The 19343-nt window shown below is 43.3% G+C and overlaps 1 protein-coding gene across 4 annotated transcripts in view; it reads right to left on the bottom strand.

The window, feature by feature from the left end:
* The window catches only part of DOCK10 (dedicator of cytokinesis 10), a 227440-nt gene that overhangs the window by 46076 nt on the left and 162021 nt on the right, over positions 1-19343 (bottom strand). For all 4 annotated transcript variants that reach the window (XM_045853121.1, XM_045853131.1, XM_045853114.1 and 1 more), the window contains exons 16-26: positions 17762-17841; positions 15807-15994; positions 15262-15327; positions 13456-13548; positions 11389-11512; positions 11074-11195; positions 10618-10704; positions 8390-8482; positions 7847-7965; positions 5532-5601; positions 2123-2236 (exon numbers count right to left, since the gene is read on the bottom strand). In XM_045853121.1, the coding sequence (XP_045709077.1) occupies positions 2123-2236; positions 5532-5601; positions 7847-7965; positions 8390-8482; positions 10618-10704; positions 11074-11195; positions 11389-11512; positions 13456-13548; positions 15262-15327; positions 15807-15994; positions 17762-17841 (1156 nt within the window). The remainder of the gene's footprint in view (positions 1-2122; positions 2237-5531; positions 5602-7846; positions 7966-8389; positions 8483-10617; positions 10705-11073; positions 11196-11388; positions 11513-13455; positions 13549-15261; positions 15328-15806; positions 15995-17761; positions 17842-19343) is intronic.

The raw sequence follows: 19343 nt of genomic DNA, 5'->3' as shown, positions 1-19343 counted from the left end.
CGTAGTCTCAGAACTCTAGAAGACTGAGACGAAGCTTAAGTTCCAAATGTGCAGCTCTGACTTAATAAAAGGGTCACTTTTTATTTATTTATTTATTTATTTATTTATTTATTTTTAGAGAGGGAAGGGAGGGAGAAAGAGAGAGAGAGAGAAACATCAATGTGTGGTTGTTGGGGGCCGTGGCCTGTAACCCAGGCATGTGCCCTGACTGGGAATCGAACCTGCGATGCCTTGGTTTGCAGCCCGCGCTCAATCCACTGAGCTATGCCAGCCAGGAAAGGGTCACTTCTTAATAAACGGTATTGGAAATCAAATTCATGTTGTTGGGCATATTAATACAAGGGACACTTAAAACCCCCTTTCGGTCACCTTGTCCAAAATGGTATTATTAACCATCAGGCAAAGGTTCTGACATGTGCCCCGGAATTCGGCTGATACCATTCTCCACCCTCAGCACCCTGGCTGCCTCCCTCTTCCCCGCAGTTCACCAGATCTAATCACGTGCGGCCTTCTGCCTCTGCCCAAGTCAGACAACAGAAGAGGCCCATCTCCTCTCCTGCTCTTGAACCTCCACCGTTCCTTTCGTATCCACATATCCCATGGCTTCCATCTCCTGACACCCACCTGTTCTGGAACACATGGTCCACCAGCCGCAAAACCTGCTGAAGATGCAAATGCCCCTCCAAACAGTCCCTTCCTCTTGTCTTTCAACTGAACGCTGACTCTCTCCAGAAGACCCTGCTTCTGGGCAGGCGACTTCTGCAGTGGGCCCTGTGTCCGTCTTCAGCCCACTACATCTGCTCTCCACACAGCCATCAGAGTGATCCTTTTACACCCAGGCCAGCTCACAGCACTCCTCTGCTCAGTTCCCTCCACGTGGGTCCCCGTTTCACTCTGAGGGGCAGCCAAAGGCCTGGCCAGGGCCCATGTGGCCTTCTGCCACCTGCCAAACCACCCGCTGCTCCTCTGACTTCATCTGGCCGTCTCCCTCCTTCGCTCACTGGGTCCCAGCCACCCTGCCCTCCCGTTCCCCCTCAGGGACTTCCAAGCACGCTGCTGCCTTACTACCTCACACGGGCCTCCCCTTGTGCCTTTAACGTTCTACTCTAAGCATCCACATACGCTCTTTCAACTCTCTCACATTTTTCTTTTTTGGCTCAAGTACTCCCGTCTCTGTGAGCCCTATCCTGCCCACTCTGTTTAAATCCGCAAACCTCCCCTGCACTCTCACTGCTCCCAATTCCCCTTCTCTGCTTGATACGTTCCCTTCCCTCACCCCCGCTCCCCTTCTAGCGTAGGATTGAATTAACGTTGTTATTGTGTCTGTGGTTGATTGTTGGTATTTCCCAGTAGAATGTAAGCAGAGATCTTTATGTCGTTCTCTGTCGTGTGCCGAGTGCCGAGGATGGTGCCTGTTGCATGGGAGGCACCAACGGCATGCTTGTTGAATTAACTAAAGGAATACACTCACAAGGGTAATTTAAACAAATTGCTTGGCTCAGGGTAATTTGATATTAGTGAACTCATGTTGATGCTTATTGATCCTGCCTTCTCTTTGTAGCTACTTACTAATCCATTATCCGTCTGTCAAGTCAGGATAGATAATTAATTAAGCTGGGGACTAAGTTCGCTCTTCTGCATAGAATAATGTAGAGTTGCCTTTTCATAAACTTTCACCATCTCTTCTTTATGTGTTTCAGCTTTTGGGGGGTCACAGAGTGGCTGTGACTTGGTTTCCTCTCTGGTGTCCATATATCCACTCATGAACATATCATCAATCCTTTTGTTGGTATATTTCCTCTTACTGTGTCTAATAAACCCAACACATTTTACTTTTGCTACATTTTGAGTTTTTCAGTATTTTAGATAACTCTTCACAGACATTTATTCTGGCCTTAGGCCAAAGGACGTAACTTGCGTCCTGCTACTTCTGAAGGTGATCTTATTCTGTTGACGCAGATGTCTCTCGCTTAATACTTCTTATATGCTACAGTTACAATAGGAAGCTTATGCTAGAAACTACAAGAGGAATGATCTCTGAAAATCGGTGGATTTTATCACCTTCCGAGGGTAACGGTGAACCTCATACTAACAATGAAAGAATTGTCTTTAAATTCCTTACCTTCAGGACATGCTTCACGGTTGTTGAGTCATTTGTTTTCAAAAGACCAGCCACATTCTTAGCCAGCTCCTCGTGTATTGTTCTCTCCTTGCATGTCCTGGTCTTGAACACAAACTGAAGAAAATCCAAAAAGAGAAATCAGTCAAATGCTTTAAGAAAACAAAAGCTTCAAAAATCATGTTCCATGAGTAACTCATAACTCAAAATTGTCTGCTCATGCCAGATTTTTTTTTCATGAAACAAATGAAGGCCCGATGACAAGAGTAGTGCACACCTGCTCCTAGGTAGTAGGGCTTTGCACAGGTAGGGACTGGCTCACCTAGGCTCTCCTTGAAACTCTTTTTTGTAGAAATCAAAAGAAAGAGTCAGAGAGCAATTCAGCAGGTTGAAGGAAACACGGAGGGCTTTGACCCACCTACTTAGGATACATTTCCCCTTCTCCTTCTTTCCACTGGTAACAGGTGGCATGGTAGCACTTCTTCATCCTGAAAGGGTAGAGCACCCACTCAAATAGCCAAGTGGGGACGCGGGTGCCTTCCGGAGGCCAGTAGGTGAGCTCCCCACACGCCCAGGGTCTACCATCTCATGCTAAGGTGCAGCCATCCAAGGGTCATGAACACTGGCCATCCGTGAGATAACACACGCTGCTCACTATTTTATTTCTCAAAAGATGGGTTTGGGCACACACCACTGAGTGCACGCCACGGTCTTAGTTTCCGGTATTTCTTCATCTACGTTAAGGATATCAACATCAGCGTGCTGATTACTAAATTGTATTATTTTACTTAGGAGTGGGGTTTGCCTCAAGGGACTTCATTTCTTAAGGATGTTCACAATTCAGACTTCATTATAATCAAGAGTGAAGGCAGGCACGAAACTCAAAGCAAAAGCACATTCGCGTTTAGACCTGGAATTTGTTTGGACTTTATAGCTCATCGACAGTGAAGTCATTCTGATGGGGCCTGACTTCTCCAAGTTCATCCCAGAGGAGAGAGACGAAGCTAAGAGATGCGTGAAACTAGCTAAAATCAAGAGTAATACAATTTTCCCCCCATCGTGGATTATGACTCATGTGAGGGGAATGTCCTAACTACCTAATACCACGCACAGTTAGTTAGCCCCGAGGGTATTACAACTAGCTCTGAGATATTCTTATTTTAAAATGTTGGCTATAGTATGTCAGTGCCATGAATTTCTGTAAACCATGGCATTTCATTAATTAACTCTAGGCATACATTTTTGAAAAAGACATGGTGTGTATGTGCGTGTGTTGGATATTGTAGATGGGTGAGTTAGCAGCATTTAGCACCACTGAACTTGAAATGGTGTTTAGTTTGTTTCTGAATCAATATTAATTGCATTGACTATCACATCTCTCAAGGACATCAAAGCATGTATACGTACTGGTCCCTCAGTTTCCATTATGTTCCTAGTTGTGGGGCTTCATATCTATCTATATGTTAAATAATAACCTTTCCTACCAACGGAGGAAAAATGGATTCCTTGGTCAAGGTCAGGCTCTCAACCATGTGCAATACTGCAGCAGGAGTCCAATCTCAGAGTCATAGAGCTGGGTGTTCATCCGGCCCAACCCATCTCACTTCACAGAGGAGGAAAGAGAGGTTCAGAGAGACTGACTGCTTAAGTTAACCATCTAACCTTGATGACAATCTAGTTTCCCACTCGCTAATTCACTGCTCTTTCCAGAGTAAAACTCCAGCCAGTTATAGTTGTTAGGTTGCATTTGTTTTAAGCTTATGAAGATGTGTTGTAAAACATGTTTAGAAATTGTTATCAGCTTGAAATGTCATAGAGGTGTGTTTTTGGATTTGAACCTCTCAGGAGCACAAACGAAATAAGCGGTCTGCTATATTACAAACTCAAATGATCTCATCAGGATCATTCAAACATCCTGGTTAAAAATAAAGACCATCCCAGGACGCATGTCCAATAGACCTCTCCAAGAGTGTCACAGATGGAGTCTGAGAGCTGATTTGAAGGTTCTCATAGGATCTACACTTGACTGTCACAAAAATGTCACAACACCGGTGGGTTCTAAATGTAATTTCCAGTGATTCCATTGGGAAAAGGTACACAATCCTTGTGTTGAAATGGAGAAGATGTTGTGTAATGTGAACTGGAGAATTTTTTTTTTGTCTCAGTCCCCTTGGAGAGTGAAATGGAAAATCAAAGTAAGCATTGAGAGAGTGAAGGTTGTGTAGATGGTTTTGTGGAATGTAAATTTGTCAATACCCTATAAAAGCAAGCAAAGACTCTATCTTAAACAGAGAGCAAACTAAAAAGTCGTTTATAGGTAAATCTGGCCTTCTGCAAATGAAATGTCGATCTTATTGAGTAAAATTAGACCAGAGAGAAATGATTTTGAAGTAACTGACTATTTTTGGCATTTGGGCCATTTTAAGAAGGACATACACTTATGCATAGGTTTTGGAAAAGCATCTAACATTTCTGGCAGGTAGAAAGTATATAGACATAAAACTGAAATGAAAAAATTTCTTAGGTAAATTATTTAAAAAACAACTTTTTAGCACAAAAGACCCACAATTCTTTTCTAGTCCACTTTCTAGACTTGTAAAATTATAAGGGTACATGTCTATTAATATGTATTAGTATAATATATTCTTTTAATTAAAAAGGTCTACGTCTCAAAAAATTTCACCTATGTATAGAAAGAATAGGAATTTAGGTCCTCCATGCATCATAAATAAAGTGAACTAAGCTACTGTTATTTATCTCTGCATGGGTTCTTGCTTTTCATTCAAGCAGATGTAGGAACTACAATGTGCAAACATCATCGCAAGTTCATGGGCATTGATTCACAGGCCAACTGGAAATGAGACTATATACTCGACAAAGGACACTGGAAGAAGCAGTGCACAGTTGATGGAATGGGCTAGTGGTTCATGCCGGAGGATAAAGGGCTTAACATACCAGAAGCAGGTACAAATATACAGTAACTGGGAAAATGAAATAATGCCTGAGAAAACAATAAGAAAAGCTAAGAAAACATTACAGAAGATACACAGAGCATTCAACAAACCAACAGGAAAAATCTTCCTTAAATTTACACAGGAATTTCATTCATTGCAATGTTGACTTCTAAAGGACAATACTTAAATTTTCTCCTCTCGTTCTTTGCTTTTTCTTCCCATACAAATATTCATTTATATATGCACATGTTATTTATACATTTATACATTCAAACAACACATCTAGCCCATCACTGCAAAGAGAAGGAATTCCAAGTAGCTGAGAGGAATGCTTGGCATTGCTGTGAGGGGGCACCATCCAGCTACAGAGAAAAACTTCCTACTTATCGCAGACAGGAAATGAGACAAGCCACACAACATAAGGGCAAGCGACCAGTGGCCAAGCGGTGATCCCATACCTTAATGTACGACTGGACGGAGTGGTCCAGCTGCTCCTCGTGGCACTTGGCCACAATGTCAGTCAGAACCCTGAAAAAACAAAGCTGTTCAGTGGCCTCTCTGGAGAAGGCAGGGAGATACCATTTGGTTTGTCACTGGAGTGCTCGAAAACTGGGTACTTAATAGTTACTGAATAAATGAATGAACCAATTGCAGCCTCTCCCTCATCCTATCTTCCCTGCAGTACTGAGTACTTAATATCTATATTACCTGTTAGCCATTGCAACCTTGAAATCTCTAAATGCTAGGACGCTAGATATAAGTACTGTCTTACGGCTGCAGTGTCTCACATTGGAGACTTTTTTTTTTTGCCTGAGTTGAAGGTGCTATTGTAGCCTACGTGTTTGTGGACATTGTCTTCTTGAAAAAGGGATCATTTTTAGTGCCTGATTAACTGTAAGATCTTTAACCTTGTATTACTTATCATATTCCTTTTTAAAATTCTTTTTAAAGATTTTATTTATTTATTTTTAGAGAGGGAAGGGAGGGAGAAAGAGAGAGAGAGAGAGAAACATCAATGTGCAGTTGCTGGGGGCCATGGCCTGCAACCCAGGCATGTGCCCTGACTGGGACTCAAACCTGTGATGCTTTGGTTTGCAGCCTGTGCTCAATCCACTGAGCTACGCCAGCCAGGGCTATATTCCTTTTTTTTTTTTTTAAACAAGGCTTCCCTTCCAACCTAGAGGCACTCTATGTACATGCTTTTGGAAAAAGTAATTAGGTGAAGATGCGGGATCTTTTCTGTCTTCCTTCACTGGAACAGGGCTTCTGTAGCAGTGGTGGCACTGGTGGGTATTTTCACGTGACCACTTCTGTGTACTCCATGGCTAGTGTTTAGGAATATCTCAGAATTGCAACAGGCCAGTCCAGTGAAACATTTAGGAGTCTTGTCACCACAGACCCATACGCTCACGCTGAAAGGAGCATCCACTGAAGACACAGTTGGGGACATTTACTCGGGACCTAGAAATGGCTGGCCGTGGGGCTGTTAGAGCTACGATCATTTTCCAGAGCTTCAGGGCTCCACTTTAAAAACGAGACCAGAGGTCTCCTTCTGCAAAAGGCTAATAACATGCCTGTGAGTTCAGAAGGTGCTGGAAACATTTCAATGCCAAGAGTAATTTTTTTTTTCTGGAATGCTGTGACTAATGCTTTCAAAATGAACACTAGGAATATATGATTCAGTAATTAGTTCAAGACGTGATCTCTATAAAAAGGAAACTGTGATTGCCAAAGTCACCAGGGAGATTAGTAATGTTGGAAGGATGTGTAGCATAGATAAACTTAAAGTGAGAAGAGTTAAAGAAAAATTGAATATTTTTTTTTAAAAAAGGAAAAAGATCTGTTAGGAATGTGAAGTGGTATGGCCATTGTGGAAAACAATTAAATATTTTTTTAAAAAAATTAAACATGAGACTCTCATCCAAACCAGGAACCCCATGGGACATTTCTCTCAGATAAATGAGAACTTAGGTTAACCCCAAATCTACCCCAAACGTGACACAACCCAGCTTCATTCAACAGATGAATTGTTCAACAGGGGAATCGTGCTGTGGAGTACCACTCAGAAATAAAAAGAAAGGAACTATGGGTAGATGCAGCAACCTGGATGACGCTCCAGAGAATTACGCTGAGTGAAGAATATCAGGCCCAAAAGGTTGCACACTATATGGTGACATACTGTATGATTCTATCTACAGCTATATAGGTAAATATAAAGGTACCTTTAGATATGTAGATGAACCATTGTATATACATACTAATTCTTACAATAAGGTTATAGAGATGGAGACAGATTAGTAGTGACCAGGGATAAGGAGTGGAGGTGGGGGTGGGAGAAATAGCTGTGACTGTAAAAGGGCCACAGGAGGGACCCCTGTGGTGACAGAATGTTCTGCATCCTGATTCTATCGATGTCCATACCCTGGTAGTGCTAGCGGACTACAGTTTTGCAACATGCTGCCTGTGGGTAAATTGGGTGAAAGGAAAATGGGATCTCTCTGCTTATTATTTCTTATAACCACGTGCAAATCTATAATCATCTCAAGATAAAACGTTTAAAAATCACAATGAAAAAGTTGAAAAAAGAGGTTTAGTCTTTTCCTCAAATGATAGCAATAGATGATTAGAAGGTAAAAAGGGGAGAGTGAGGAATCTGAGAGGTGCGTTCAGGCGACATGCAAGCATACACATTTAGGGGGCTGTTCGCTCATAATCAACGTTTTGTGTAACCACAGAGGCAAAATCTCTTCTCCTAAGGCCACGTTATGGGTACCTGGTCACGGTTGTGCTTATTTCATCTTCCTCATTCTGTACCAAAACCTTGAAGAGCTGATTCAGAATGATAGGCAGAAAACTCATGATTGCCTGAATCTTTTCCACATTCAGTAAGTTCTGTAGTAAATTGACAGGAAACAAAAGGGCACCGATTAATTGTAAAGCTTATTCTTCTGAGGTGTTGCTGAACTTGAACATGAATACTGTAGGTCCCCTTAGTTTGGCTTTAATCTTCATTGCATTTAGCATGAGGGTAATGGGGGCGATGTGGCAAGGGTGAGCACTTAAAAATTAATGTAAACTTAATTGGTTTTAATTTTCAATCATTTTATTTTGAAACATTGACCTCTGCTTGTTTTTTAATCGACAGAAACTATTAAGGAATTGTGAAATAAAATAATTTACTCTCTGAATTGGTAAGTCATTTAAAAATCTTCAGTGATAACGACCTCTTAGTTTGTTATTCAATGAAAATTATCAAGGCCTTTTTTTGCCCATGTCTTCCCCGAAGACCACTGAAACTATTTGCACGTCATGTTACCTTACAAGAGCGCACAAAATTCGAGGTAGGTGATTGAGACATATCTTTCTCTCTCTTTTGGCACTGTTGGAAAAATGCGTTCACATATGGATCCTGAAACACCAAAAAAAAGTATTTATTTTTTTATCGTATTTTTTTTCATTACCATTTAGTCCCCTTTTACCCCTTTTCTCCCCACAACCACCACACTGCTGTCCACGTCCCTGAGCCCTTTTTCCTTTTGGCTCGTATTTCTGGTGACATGGACACTGTAGCAACCACAGTGATGGGCGCGAGCATTTCTGCAGACTCGATGCCGCAACGGGCGGGCGCCGTACAGAGGGGCCAGTGCCAGAGCTTTCATCCTCACTACGTATCCTGGCACGTGGGAGGCTTGAGTTGAAATCCACGGCACAGCCCGCTCTCTTCCCTGCTTCATTCTGATACATTTGTTTTCCTCCTCGGCCACACAACGATGGCTGGAGAGTGACTCCCTTGTTTTTTTAAAAATTGCCTTCCTTCTTCCTCTTGCTCCTCCTTCTTCCACAGACTTCTACCAGTTTTTCTTACCTCTTCCTTAACATACATGAGAAATGCCCAAGGATATTTTACTATGCATGGGGATCTTTTCAGACTTCAATGACCAAGCTCATGAAAAAATTAGGGAGTTCACACTAACATCATGAAATAACACTGACTCTGACCTTTGTTAGGGGCTGAAATGTGTCCCCTCCAAATCCTTATGTTGGTGTTGTAACTCCCAGCACCACAGGATATGAGTGTTTGGAGGTAGTTAAGTTAGACTGAGGCAGTAGGGTGGCCCCAATCCAATATCAGATGTCCTCACAATAGAGTGAATTGGGACACCAGACACACGCACACACAGAGGAACAGCCACGTGAAGACAGAAAGAAGGCCAAGGAGAGAGGCCTCACTGGAAACCAACTCTGCCGATGCCTCGATCTCAGACTTCCAGCCTCCAGAATTGTGAGAAAAGACATGTCTGTTGTGTAAGCCACCCAGCTCGTGGCATTCTGTTCTGGCAACCCTAGAACACTACTACGCCCTTTAATGTTATTTCCTGCAGAGAGTGGCACCTTGGGAATTCTCTAAATTCGGCGCCGAGGGCTCAGAGTGATGCCGTCAGGAAGTGAGATGCAGAATTTGGGTAAAGAGACACTGTCTGTGTGTTTTGCTGGTATTTGTCAATGCTGGAAGGGCATCTGTGGTTTGGGTTCCCCTCAGTTCCACGTGTGTGTGTGTGTATGTGTGATATGTTCAGTATTATTTCATTTATTCCTTGATTGGACTATTATTTATTGAAAGCTGACTCTGCTCCAGGCCCCTGGCAGGCACAGCAGACAAAATGAAGGGCCAGGAAAACCCGCTCTTCCCCTCTGGGGTTCTCGCATCATGCCAGGGGGACAGCGGTGCCCCACGCTTCCACATATACCTATTTGATCAAAATCTGAGAAGTGCTCAACGGAAGCAGGTGCCATGTGGGTGCAGGGCAAGATGACCCAGAGTGTCTGCAAGTGCAGGGAACAGGGAAGGCTTGCCTGAAGAACGGACCTTTGAGCTGAGATATGAAGGGTGGATAAGAGCTGGCCAGGCCAGCGAGGGGAGGCGCGGAGGTGCAGAGAGGGAGAGATCGCCTTTCCGGCTGAGGAGATGCTGAGTGTCAAAGGAGCAGCCTAAGCAGATGATGGGCACAGTGCTGAAGAGAGCCTGGGGCGCTGGAGAACTGAGGTCAATAATATGGTAAAGGAAAGACGAATGTGTCCCCTCCCCTGGAGACGACAAGTGTGTGGGTAGAGGAAGGTGAGTTGTGAGTCCCAGAGGGACCTGGGAAGGCAGCTAGAAACGAGAAAAATAACTCTGGGCACTCTGAGATACATAAAGGTGGGGTTTGGTGGGCAATAACCCTTTTGTGGGACTTGACCAGAGCTTAGGGCATTAAGGGAAAGATGGGTTTAAAGAGTTAGGGGTACAGGGCTGGGGAGCCTTGGCTGGGCATTGAGAATTAGACTTAGTTGTATACTTCTGGTGTTTTGGGTGCCTGGATTTTAATGGACTAGGACAGCATCTCCCCCCGGAGAGGCATATAATTATCCACAGACAGTCTTCCTTTTCCATCACCAGCTCTTCTGACAACTTGTAAAATGGTGAGTCTCCTCCCACCAATGTAGGAGACACCTTGTGGTGTCACGTGTGGGAGAAGATGCTGGCATTTCAGACATCGTGCTCACCTGAGTATTCACCGTGGACACAACGAATGTCGACACTTTGAAAAGAGGTTTGCCACCGTCAACCCATTTCACGTCACTCCCACCGTGCTGCAAAAAAACCCCAGTTTGTTACTGTCACCGTGACAACTTCAGAGAAAACAGATAAGCAGGTTGTTCGGTGTATGTTAATTTGCCATCTTGATCCACTAACTTACATTACTACATAGACGGAAAATAAAAGATGCGTCTGACAATACTGGTGAATGAGACCACTGTGGTATCAGGGGATCACTGCTAATAGATCACTTCTACTGGCCATAAAGTAAACAAGATGTTCAAAATACTGTAGGTACATTTCATTCATAATTACAATGGATGCATAGTTCCAGGGTTGGGTTAGTTTAAATAGCAAAGAGAAGATAACCTCATGCCATTTAGCTCATTTTTTTCCCTCTTAAATTATACATCACTCAATACCTTTCCACTCGCAGAATCTTGAAAGCTTAGGTAATTAGGAGGCAGGCTCGTAGCTACCGAGATATTGTGCTCTTGAGAAGCTATCCGATCGTGTTTCATCAGAGGAAGCCACGCGTAGCCAACTGTGCGGAGGAACCACAAAGAGAAAACCTTGAGTACAAGCCTCCAAGGTGAGGAGGCAAAATAAAGTTATTTATCATTTATGAATGCAAAACTTCACTGAAAAACTGAGTAAATCACAGCCCTTCAAATACTCTCCAGTTCAAGTCCAACAGATGACAGGCAAAGCTATCTCAGATTGCTTCCTGTCAGTACCTGATGTCTCCAGAGCCTCCTTCTTTTTGGCATTAGCTTTGGCGTTTATGTCACACGTGACGTGATAAAAAGAAAACAAAATGTGGTGTTTCTCATGGAGTTGTGTGGGTAGCTCAATTTTCACCTGCAATGAAAGCGATAATAGCTGGACTGAGATTCAAATCATTTGCTCAGGGTCAGGGCAAGACAAAATTCTCTTAAAAATGCTGTAACTGAAATCCAAGTCTCTGTTTCATAGTGTCAGAAGTACCCATCCTGCTAGCAGTAGTGTGTTAGGATGTTGATATTTGTATTTCCTTATCGTGGCGGATGATGATTTGCTAGAATACGCAGTATGTCTCATTAGGTAATGTCTGCTACTGTAGTGTCTGGATGCAACACAGGCACATGCACACACGCAACCATAACTGGAGAGCGTAAAGAAGGCACAGACTGGGGACCTATCAGCAAGCGGCACAAAATGAGAGAACCGTAATTCTCCGCCGCACAGAGGGTGTGCAGGAACCAGTTGCATGAGCGCCACTTGGGAGCTCGTTAGAAATGCAGAGTCTCAGTCACGACCCCAGACATATGGACTCAGAATCTGAATTTTAATAAGATCTTCAGGCAACCAGAGGCACATGGCTGAGAAACGTGGCAGTAATTAATGATGCAACTTCAGCAATTTAAAAAATAGCAACAAATATATGTAGTGTATTGTATAAAATATACACATTGTGGTAACCAAGTAATGAGCCATTTTATGAAGAGGCCATGCTGTAGCTATAATGCTTCCGAATACATAAAACAAAATTGGTGTAGGTTAAGAATATACTTAATGAGGAGCATGCTCTATGATCCTGGAAAGAAGCGCTTTGAAACTCTCTACATTTAAACCCTCAACAGCCTTCTGAGTGGGATGATAGAGAGGTAGGAACCAAGGCAAGATATGTCCGTGGGCTTTGAGTCACTGAAATTATGGCATTGTCAGTAATAGGATCTTCCAGGACAAGGACCCGTATCTTCCGATCACCACGTCACACTGGAATCCCAGGATCCCACACAGGTGAGCTGCATTCCATTCAATATCAGCAAGTAAGTAGTTTCCAGAACAGTCAAGTAAAGCAGTAAGGTGATAGAGAGCCATGCAAATGATCTATCAGCTTATTTATTAGACTCTCTGGGCCTCTATCTATCTACTTATCTATCTATCTATCTATCCATCCATCCATCCACCCAATTTCACATTGTTCAGGAAAGAATTTAATACACCTATTATCAAAGGGATGTCCCTGGTAATAGTATACCTATTACCAGTAGCATGAACATCACTTGGAAATTTGTTAGAAATGCAAATTCTCAGGTCCCCCATTCCAGACATATGGAATCCAAAAAAAATCTGGGGTGACTTCTACTAATCTGGGCTTTAACAAGGCTTCCAGGTGATTGTGATGCATGATAAAGTTTGAGAAGTCCTGAACTGTCATGGTTTGCAAACTTATATATTTGTTATATACCAACATGCTAACCTGCTTTAAAAAAGCCAATATGCAGTTCAAAATACACAATGATTAACAGTGCAATAGAATGAAAATTTCTCTCTTTACCCATGTGCTAAGAGAGTCTTGAGAGTTGGCCAGGGGGTCTTGTTCCATGCCACGTTTACAGCTGAGGGGGTCCAAGGTCATTCAGATTCACCCAGGCTACAAGCAATAGTGTGGGCTCATACCCTAGCTCTTCCTTTGTTCTTTTCATTATGACATGAAATTGATTGGTAAACGCTATCTGACACAATTTTTATTATATTGGCCAGAGAAATAAAAGAAACGAAATCAGTTCCATTAGAAAAGAATCTCCAAGGCTCACATTTTAAAGACAATTTGGGGCTGAACTAATGGAATTCCCAACATGCTTTTGGGGCAACAGTCAGTTCGTGTAATTTCTAAGTGTTGGTTGAGTTCAATGTCTGCCAAGGCGTGTGCTCAGTCTGAGGTGTGGTCTGCAGCAAGTGTTAAATATTGCGCGTTCTCCTGCCCACTCACCCATCTTTTTAGGAGCTGCTGGGGGCCATGGAGGCCTGGCCCTTACCTCGTCTGAGAAATCCGGATTCTGGGAATGGTGCAGAACTGCTGTGTAGGCGGCTGAGGTGAAGAGGGGCCCTCCAGGTTTTCCATAAATACACTGTTCAAAAAGTCATGAGTCGATTAATGGTAAGTGTCTGAAATTAACCCTGACCACTACTCTTCAGTAACCAATCCTGGGATGAAAAGGAAGTTAGTGAGAACTTGCCAGGCTGAGCAGACATCTGATTAACCTGGAACTCCTTTGATCTGCTACTCTGTATTTAGTATACAATGGGCTGCTGCTGAAGAAAGATTTGAAGCTTTAATTCATTGTGTAGATAGCACGTCGACACTGAACATCCAAATCAGCTCATTAGCTAATTTTTGATTACTACGAGATAAGACCTCCTGTGCTCTGTTCTGATTCCTGCAGGATGGCCCCTTGAAGGGGCCCACGGTACCCAGCACTGGCCTAGAGTTTGAGGCAATCAGTGGGGTGACCAGAAGTCTTGGTGGGACCCCAGCCCCTGACTTGCTGGTCCCCATCCAAGAATGCTGAATGGGAAGGATAGAGCTGGGTCGAGGCTCCGCCACATGGAATGACCCTAGTCAGGCCTGGGGTATGTGACATGGCACTTTCCAGTCACGCAGTTTACAAGCTCCCTGAGCCCGAGGCTCATGGTGCTTCTTCTGGCATCTGCTGTAACTGTGCAAAGCTTCAGAACAAAGCAGTGACACAGGGGACCCGCACACCTGCGGAGGTTCCTCTTTCCTAGAATTTTCCACACAACACTGCTCTAAGAGGCCTGGCATGTCTGCCATCCGGTCACTGCGTTTGTTTGCTCAGCAACTCCGTTTCACTTTACTTTTTTTCCCTCTCCCGATGCTGATGCTACTGTGGAGCTCGGAACCTGTGGGAGTGGAGAGTGGCTCAAGGCTACTCTAAGGCAGTCCCTCTGTGGCCTGATTCATTCAGTCGCTCAGACTGATGGTTGTTCTTCTGAATAACGCCGCACCTTCTGACCACAGAGCACGTGATTGGTGCCTGACAGAAGGTTTTAGGAGATGATCTCAGATAATTGTGGGGATTAGTTAGCAATTCATTTTGTCCTTTGCTATCTCATTTCTCTGATTGCCTAAAACTGGGGAGATGTGGCCACTGGCCAACTGGAAACAATTTCCCTCTGTATTTCATAGGTTATTTTATGTGTGAAGCCCCTAAAATAAAAACAGTATATATCAAATGTGAACTCAGACACATGCCACCCAGTTGCAGCTTTAGAGGTTAAAACAGCACAGATCATACAGACCTCATAGTTTTATTGATTTTTAAAAATTGTGTGACCAACACATGGGACCGACTTCCCAGAGCCATTTCCCAGCTCCTCAGGCCACCTTCCGTGACCGTGAGCATACCACGGGCCCACTGCATTAGCCGTCAGGCCTCTCGGCGGCAACCTCTCCGCACAGGCCACACGAAGGCCTGTGGGATGCTGCACTTTAAATCAAGCACGTGGAATAGAGAGGCCGGCCAATCTTTGAAAATGGCAAAGTCCTCCAGAGGGGAAGCTTTGCGGTTATTTCACACTAGAATGGTTTTCTTTTTTTTTCCAAATCACGAACAGCTAAGCATAGCCACAAGTCTGAAAGGTCTAATAGATCTAGTTAATCACAGCCATTAAATCAGGTATATTTTAGCACATTTAAAACAAGTCTGTTGAATTGCTCCTCTCTCAACCACACTCAAATAAAAAGCTCCTCCTCAGCAGAGGGAAGCTCGGCCCACCTGCCTGCCCCCTTTGATGCTGCTTCCCGGGTGGACTTGGCCTACCTTCACGGGCTTGGCACCGTCCTCATCGGAGTTTTTGAATTCAATGCACACGGTTATATTTCGTGCCTGAAATGACAGCGAGGGAAAATGGAAATTGTAACGGCCTGTAATATAATACCAAAAAACAATCTAAGTGCCTAAAATAAGTAGTTTCTAATTAAACCCAATGTAGACTACCCAATACTTTCTCGTGACATCTATAGTGCTCAGAAATAGCAGAAGGATTTGGAGAGATTATTTAAAAGGGAAGAAAAAGCCTTATATTAAAAGGGAGTGGATATGCTATTTTCAGAGGATCTTAAGAAACTAAAAAGAAGTCCAGAGCAACATTATTTAGGGCTGATTTAGAAAGGTTATTAATATGCACCCTTAGCACTTTTAAGGGGAAACTCATCATTGTCCTTTATGAAGCATTTTTTTTCCAAATCATTTTCATTTCCAAAGTGATGGGCTATAGCAGTTTGTATTAGAACTTTCAAGAAACCATCTTTACAGGGTCTAAAAATAGTGGAGAGAGATGATGATATTTCAGAAACATAGCATACCTTGTTAAAACATTTCTGGCTGTCATACTTGAGGTGCTTGGGATAAATGTAAATCTGATTTTTGTACACTCTGTAAGGACGGCAGTACTTAGTTGAGTCGTACACGAACTCTTCCACCTCCACCGTGGGTTCTGGCTGAGCCGTCACATCGAACGGCTTGACAGGGATAAAGGACGACGTCACACAGTCTTTAAAAATCAGAAAATAAGAGTTTGTTATTTAATACGATTTTTTAAGCAAACTACTTAACGCACTTTAAAATTAATCCACTCAAAATAGAAATCCCATTCTTTTATGCCAATGTACGTTAAATTAGGCCAGCATGAAACATTTTTAGGAAGTAGGTAGGACAGACAATCAAACTGTATATTTACTACCAAACTTGATGTCTTAAAAACTAGCAAATCTTTTGGGTGGATTTATAATTATTTTCTTTTTGTATTAAGATTGGTATAAAGAGTAAATGTAGCTACTGTTGCTCTGAGCCCACTCCCCAGGTGTTATAGGGTATGGACTACCCTGCTGACCATTAGCATGACACTGTGAAAGTGACCCCGCTGCGGGGACACGTCGGAGCGAAACCTGGTTCAGTGGGTCTACTACTGACAGTGCCAATGGGTTCAGAGCATTTTCCCCTACAGAGCGATTCCACAACATAGGTCTGAAATCCCCCTGCATTATTAGGTAAAATATATTTTTCTTTTTAGTTTTTACAATCTGTTAAAATTGAACCTTGCAGGGATCGCTTAAGAAAAATTAAAAAAAAAAACCCATGAAGGATTTATAAAGCAAATATACTTTGGTCCCTAATTAGTATGGAGGCTGAAGTTGTGGTTGAACAGGTAGAAAGGTCTTCAACCTTCCTTTGTCCCGTCTGGAATCTTCCTGTGTTCAAAATAACAAAATCACTAACTAAATATGCTTGGGAATCAGATGACAGGTTTTCTGTTCAAAAATCAATGGTAATACTTTTATTATTTGTTTGAATTTCTCTAATGCCCTACGGTCCTTACAAAGAGAATATTTAGCTTTCCTTTTCGTTAGGGAGTAAAAGCCACATCCCACATATCGGGGAGAGGAAATGGCTCCATTTATCCTCGGCTTTTTTCGCACCAATCAATACGAAAGTGATTTGGAACACAGCTTAAGGCAGAATCCTCATTTCATTTCGTATTAAAATGATTTGTGGAAAATTGATAAGAATAAAAATCTTAACGGTGCTAATGGTGCTTCAGATCTCCAGTGGCAAATGCCCTGCACCTGTGTGTCGTTACTTTTAGGATGCCTGGATTCATCCTTTGCATCACTGAGGAAGTCACTAAGAGGCAGAACCAGAAATAGCAAAATGAAAGCTGATCTCACTACTTAAGAAATAAATCCTGGAACTCTTATTTATGAGTTCTTCAAGCTCTATCGGAAATTCAGCTTTGCGCTGACATAAATAGGACCTCTGACCCCAGTCTGAAAGAGACGGCAGCTTTCCGTGTGACAACAGAGTCTGCAGATACCCTAGCTCCCATCCTGCGCGGTTGCTGGGTGGCTGTGCCTGGTGCTCACGGTGCTCGGGCAGAACCAGCTGTGCATTTTGAGTCTGAGAAATCGGAAAGAGTACGGATTCTCCCACGATGGGTTATTAGTTTATCACTCTCTCTGAACCTGGCTTTCCACATTTGCAATCCTTTAGAGTTCTGAGGATTCAACAATATAATTGAATACCTTGCTGGGTGCATGGTGCCTACCAGATAATTATTAGGTTACCCTGAATATAGTTCTTGTGCTACTATACTTACAGTCTTAATAAAGAAATAAGAAGCCTGAAATTTCTATAAGGTCATACATTCTATGTATCTCGAACTTTGAGAAAAAAATACCCCAATAAAATTTTGTAACCAACCCTCTAACCCACTAACTATTCAAAACTCCGCCAGCAAACTATGACGTCATCATCATCATACTTGGGTGCTCCAGAGGAATGTTGTCCACAGCGACCTCCAGGCTTCCGGGGATGGTCTGCAGTTTGCTTGTTCGGTCAGCTCTGCAAAAGCATGCCGGCATAGACACACGCACAGACACACAGACACGCAGACACAAAGACACACAGACACACACACGCTGAATTATTCAAATCATCCAGGAAAAAAAACTGTCAACTGTAATTCTGAGCTTTGATAATGGTAAACAGGAGGGCCCTACCCAATCTTGTGAAGGATTTTATGTAGCTAGTTTGAATCTGGAAACTAAAATGTATGTGCTCTTGCCAACAAAAAGAAAAATCAGGCAGGGGTCAAGTTACAGATATTCCGAAGAACGTCGTACATTTGTTTGGACCTGCTCCTGATAACGTTTACGTAAATGGCCAAAGAAGCATGGCAGTGGGTACAGAATTCTCAGTAACGGAGAGGCCCAGCGTCTGAACGGCTGTCAGGGACGCACTGTTGTCAGTTGTCTGAAGAAGTCTGAGGAGTAGCCCTGGCCTTTGCACAAGTGCTAAGTGGGCCACAAGTGTGCTTTCTTCCTCTGCACCGACAGTCTAGGAGGTCAAGGAGCCTCTGCCTGTTCTTGGTTCTCTGCCTCCAGCGCCCCATTCCTGCCGGTCCCTGCCCCGCACGCACTCTGAATCCTGAATCCTGAGTCTGGAGCCCTCACATTCCTCTTCCCCTCTCCCCCTGCCAACACCTTCTCGCCCGACTTCCTTCACAGTGAAGTGGGAGTGATGGCTAACGGCTTCTGGTGTTCTCCCTTTTGGGAGATCTACTTTGACAGGCAGAATAGTTACAGCGGTAGGCCAGAGCCAGCTCTTCCCAGCTTGTGAGCGCCGATTGTTACATTTTCACTTATTTTGCCTGCCAATTGTTAAACACAGCCATTATTAAAAATAAAATTATATCAACTTACCATTAAACAAATTATACTAAACCCCAATGTAATAAGTACTACTCAAAATTCATCACTGAGTAATTATTTTACTGCATGATAAGATTATCCAGAGTCTTGAGAGTATTTACATCTGTCTGTGTGGTGGGAACGTTACATCACTGTGTGCACATTTCTTCCCGGTCCAGTAATGGTAGCTTGACATCCGCAATGGTAGGAGAATTGACACCACAGAAATTGGCCATCGGTATAAATCAGTTTTCCCTCCTGGAGGGTCAGTGGTAAACATTTATTGGCACGACACTAAGACTACGTGCCAGGGGTGTGCGGTGTCTATGACAGGATCTACTGTCCCACCAGAATGGCCCTGGGCGTTCGAGATGCCCCCTAACTGTCGCAGTGAAAAGTGTCTTTGCTATGCACTGCTAACATGGGACCGTTCCCTTCTCAGCACTGCAACTTCCCCTGCTTCAGTGTGCTGGCGAGAGAGTAAAGAGAAACAGCACTCTTGGTTCCCACGTGGTAGCTGCGGGAAGGCCAATGCAGAGCTGTTGTCCAGGAGGAGTCAAGGTTGAGGGGATCTCTCTGTGGAGGGAGTATCGCAACCAAGGAATATTGGTTCAGGGTCTCCTCCAGGATTTTACTTCTCACTTTTATTTTGCT

Source organism: Phyllostomus hastatus, unplaced genomic scaffold (assembly GCF_019186645.2).
Source record: "Phyllostomus hastatus isolate PE091 unplaced genomic scaffold, TTU_PhHast_1.1 phas_contig_137, whole genome shotgun sequence".
Classification (NCBI taxonomy): Eukaryota; Metazoa; Chordata; class Mammalia; order Chiroptera; family Phyllostomidae; genus Phyllostomus; species Phyllostomus hastatus.
Note: the sequence above shows the minus strand (reverse complement) of the source record. Positions and strands in the feature narration are given on the sequence as shown.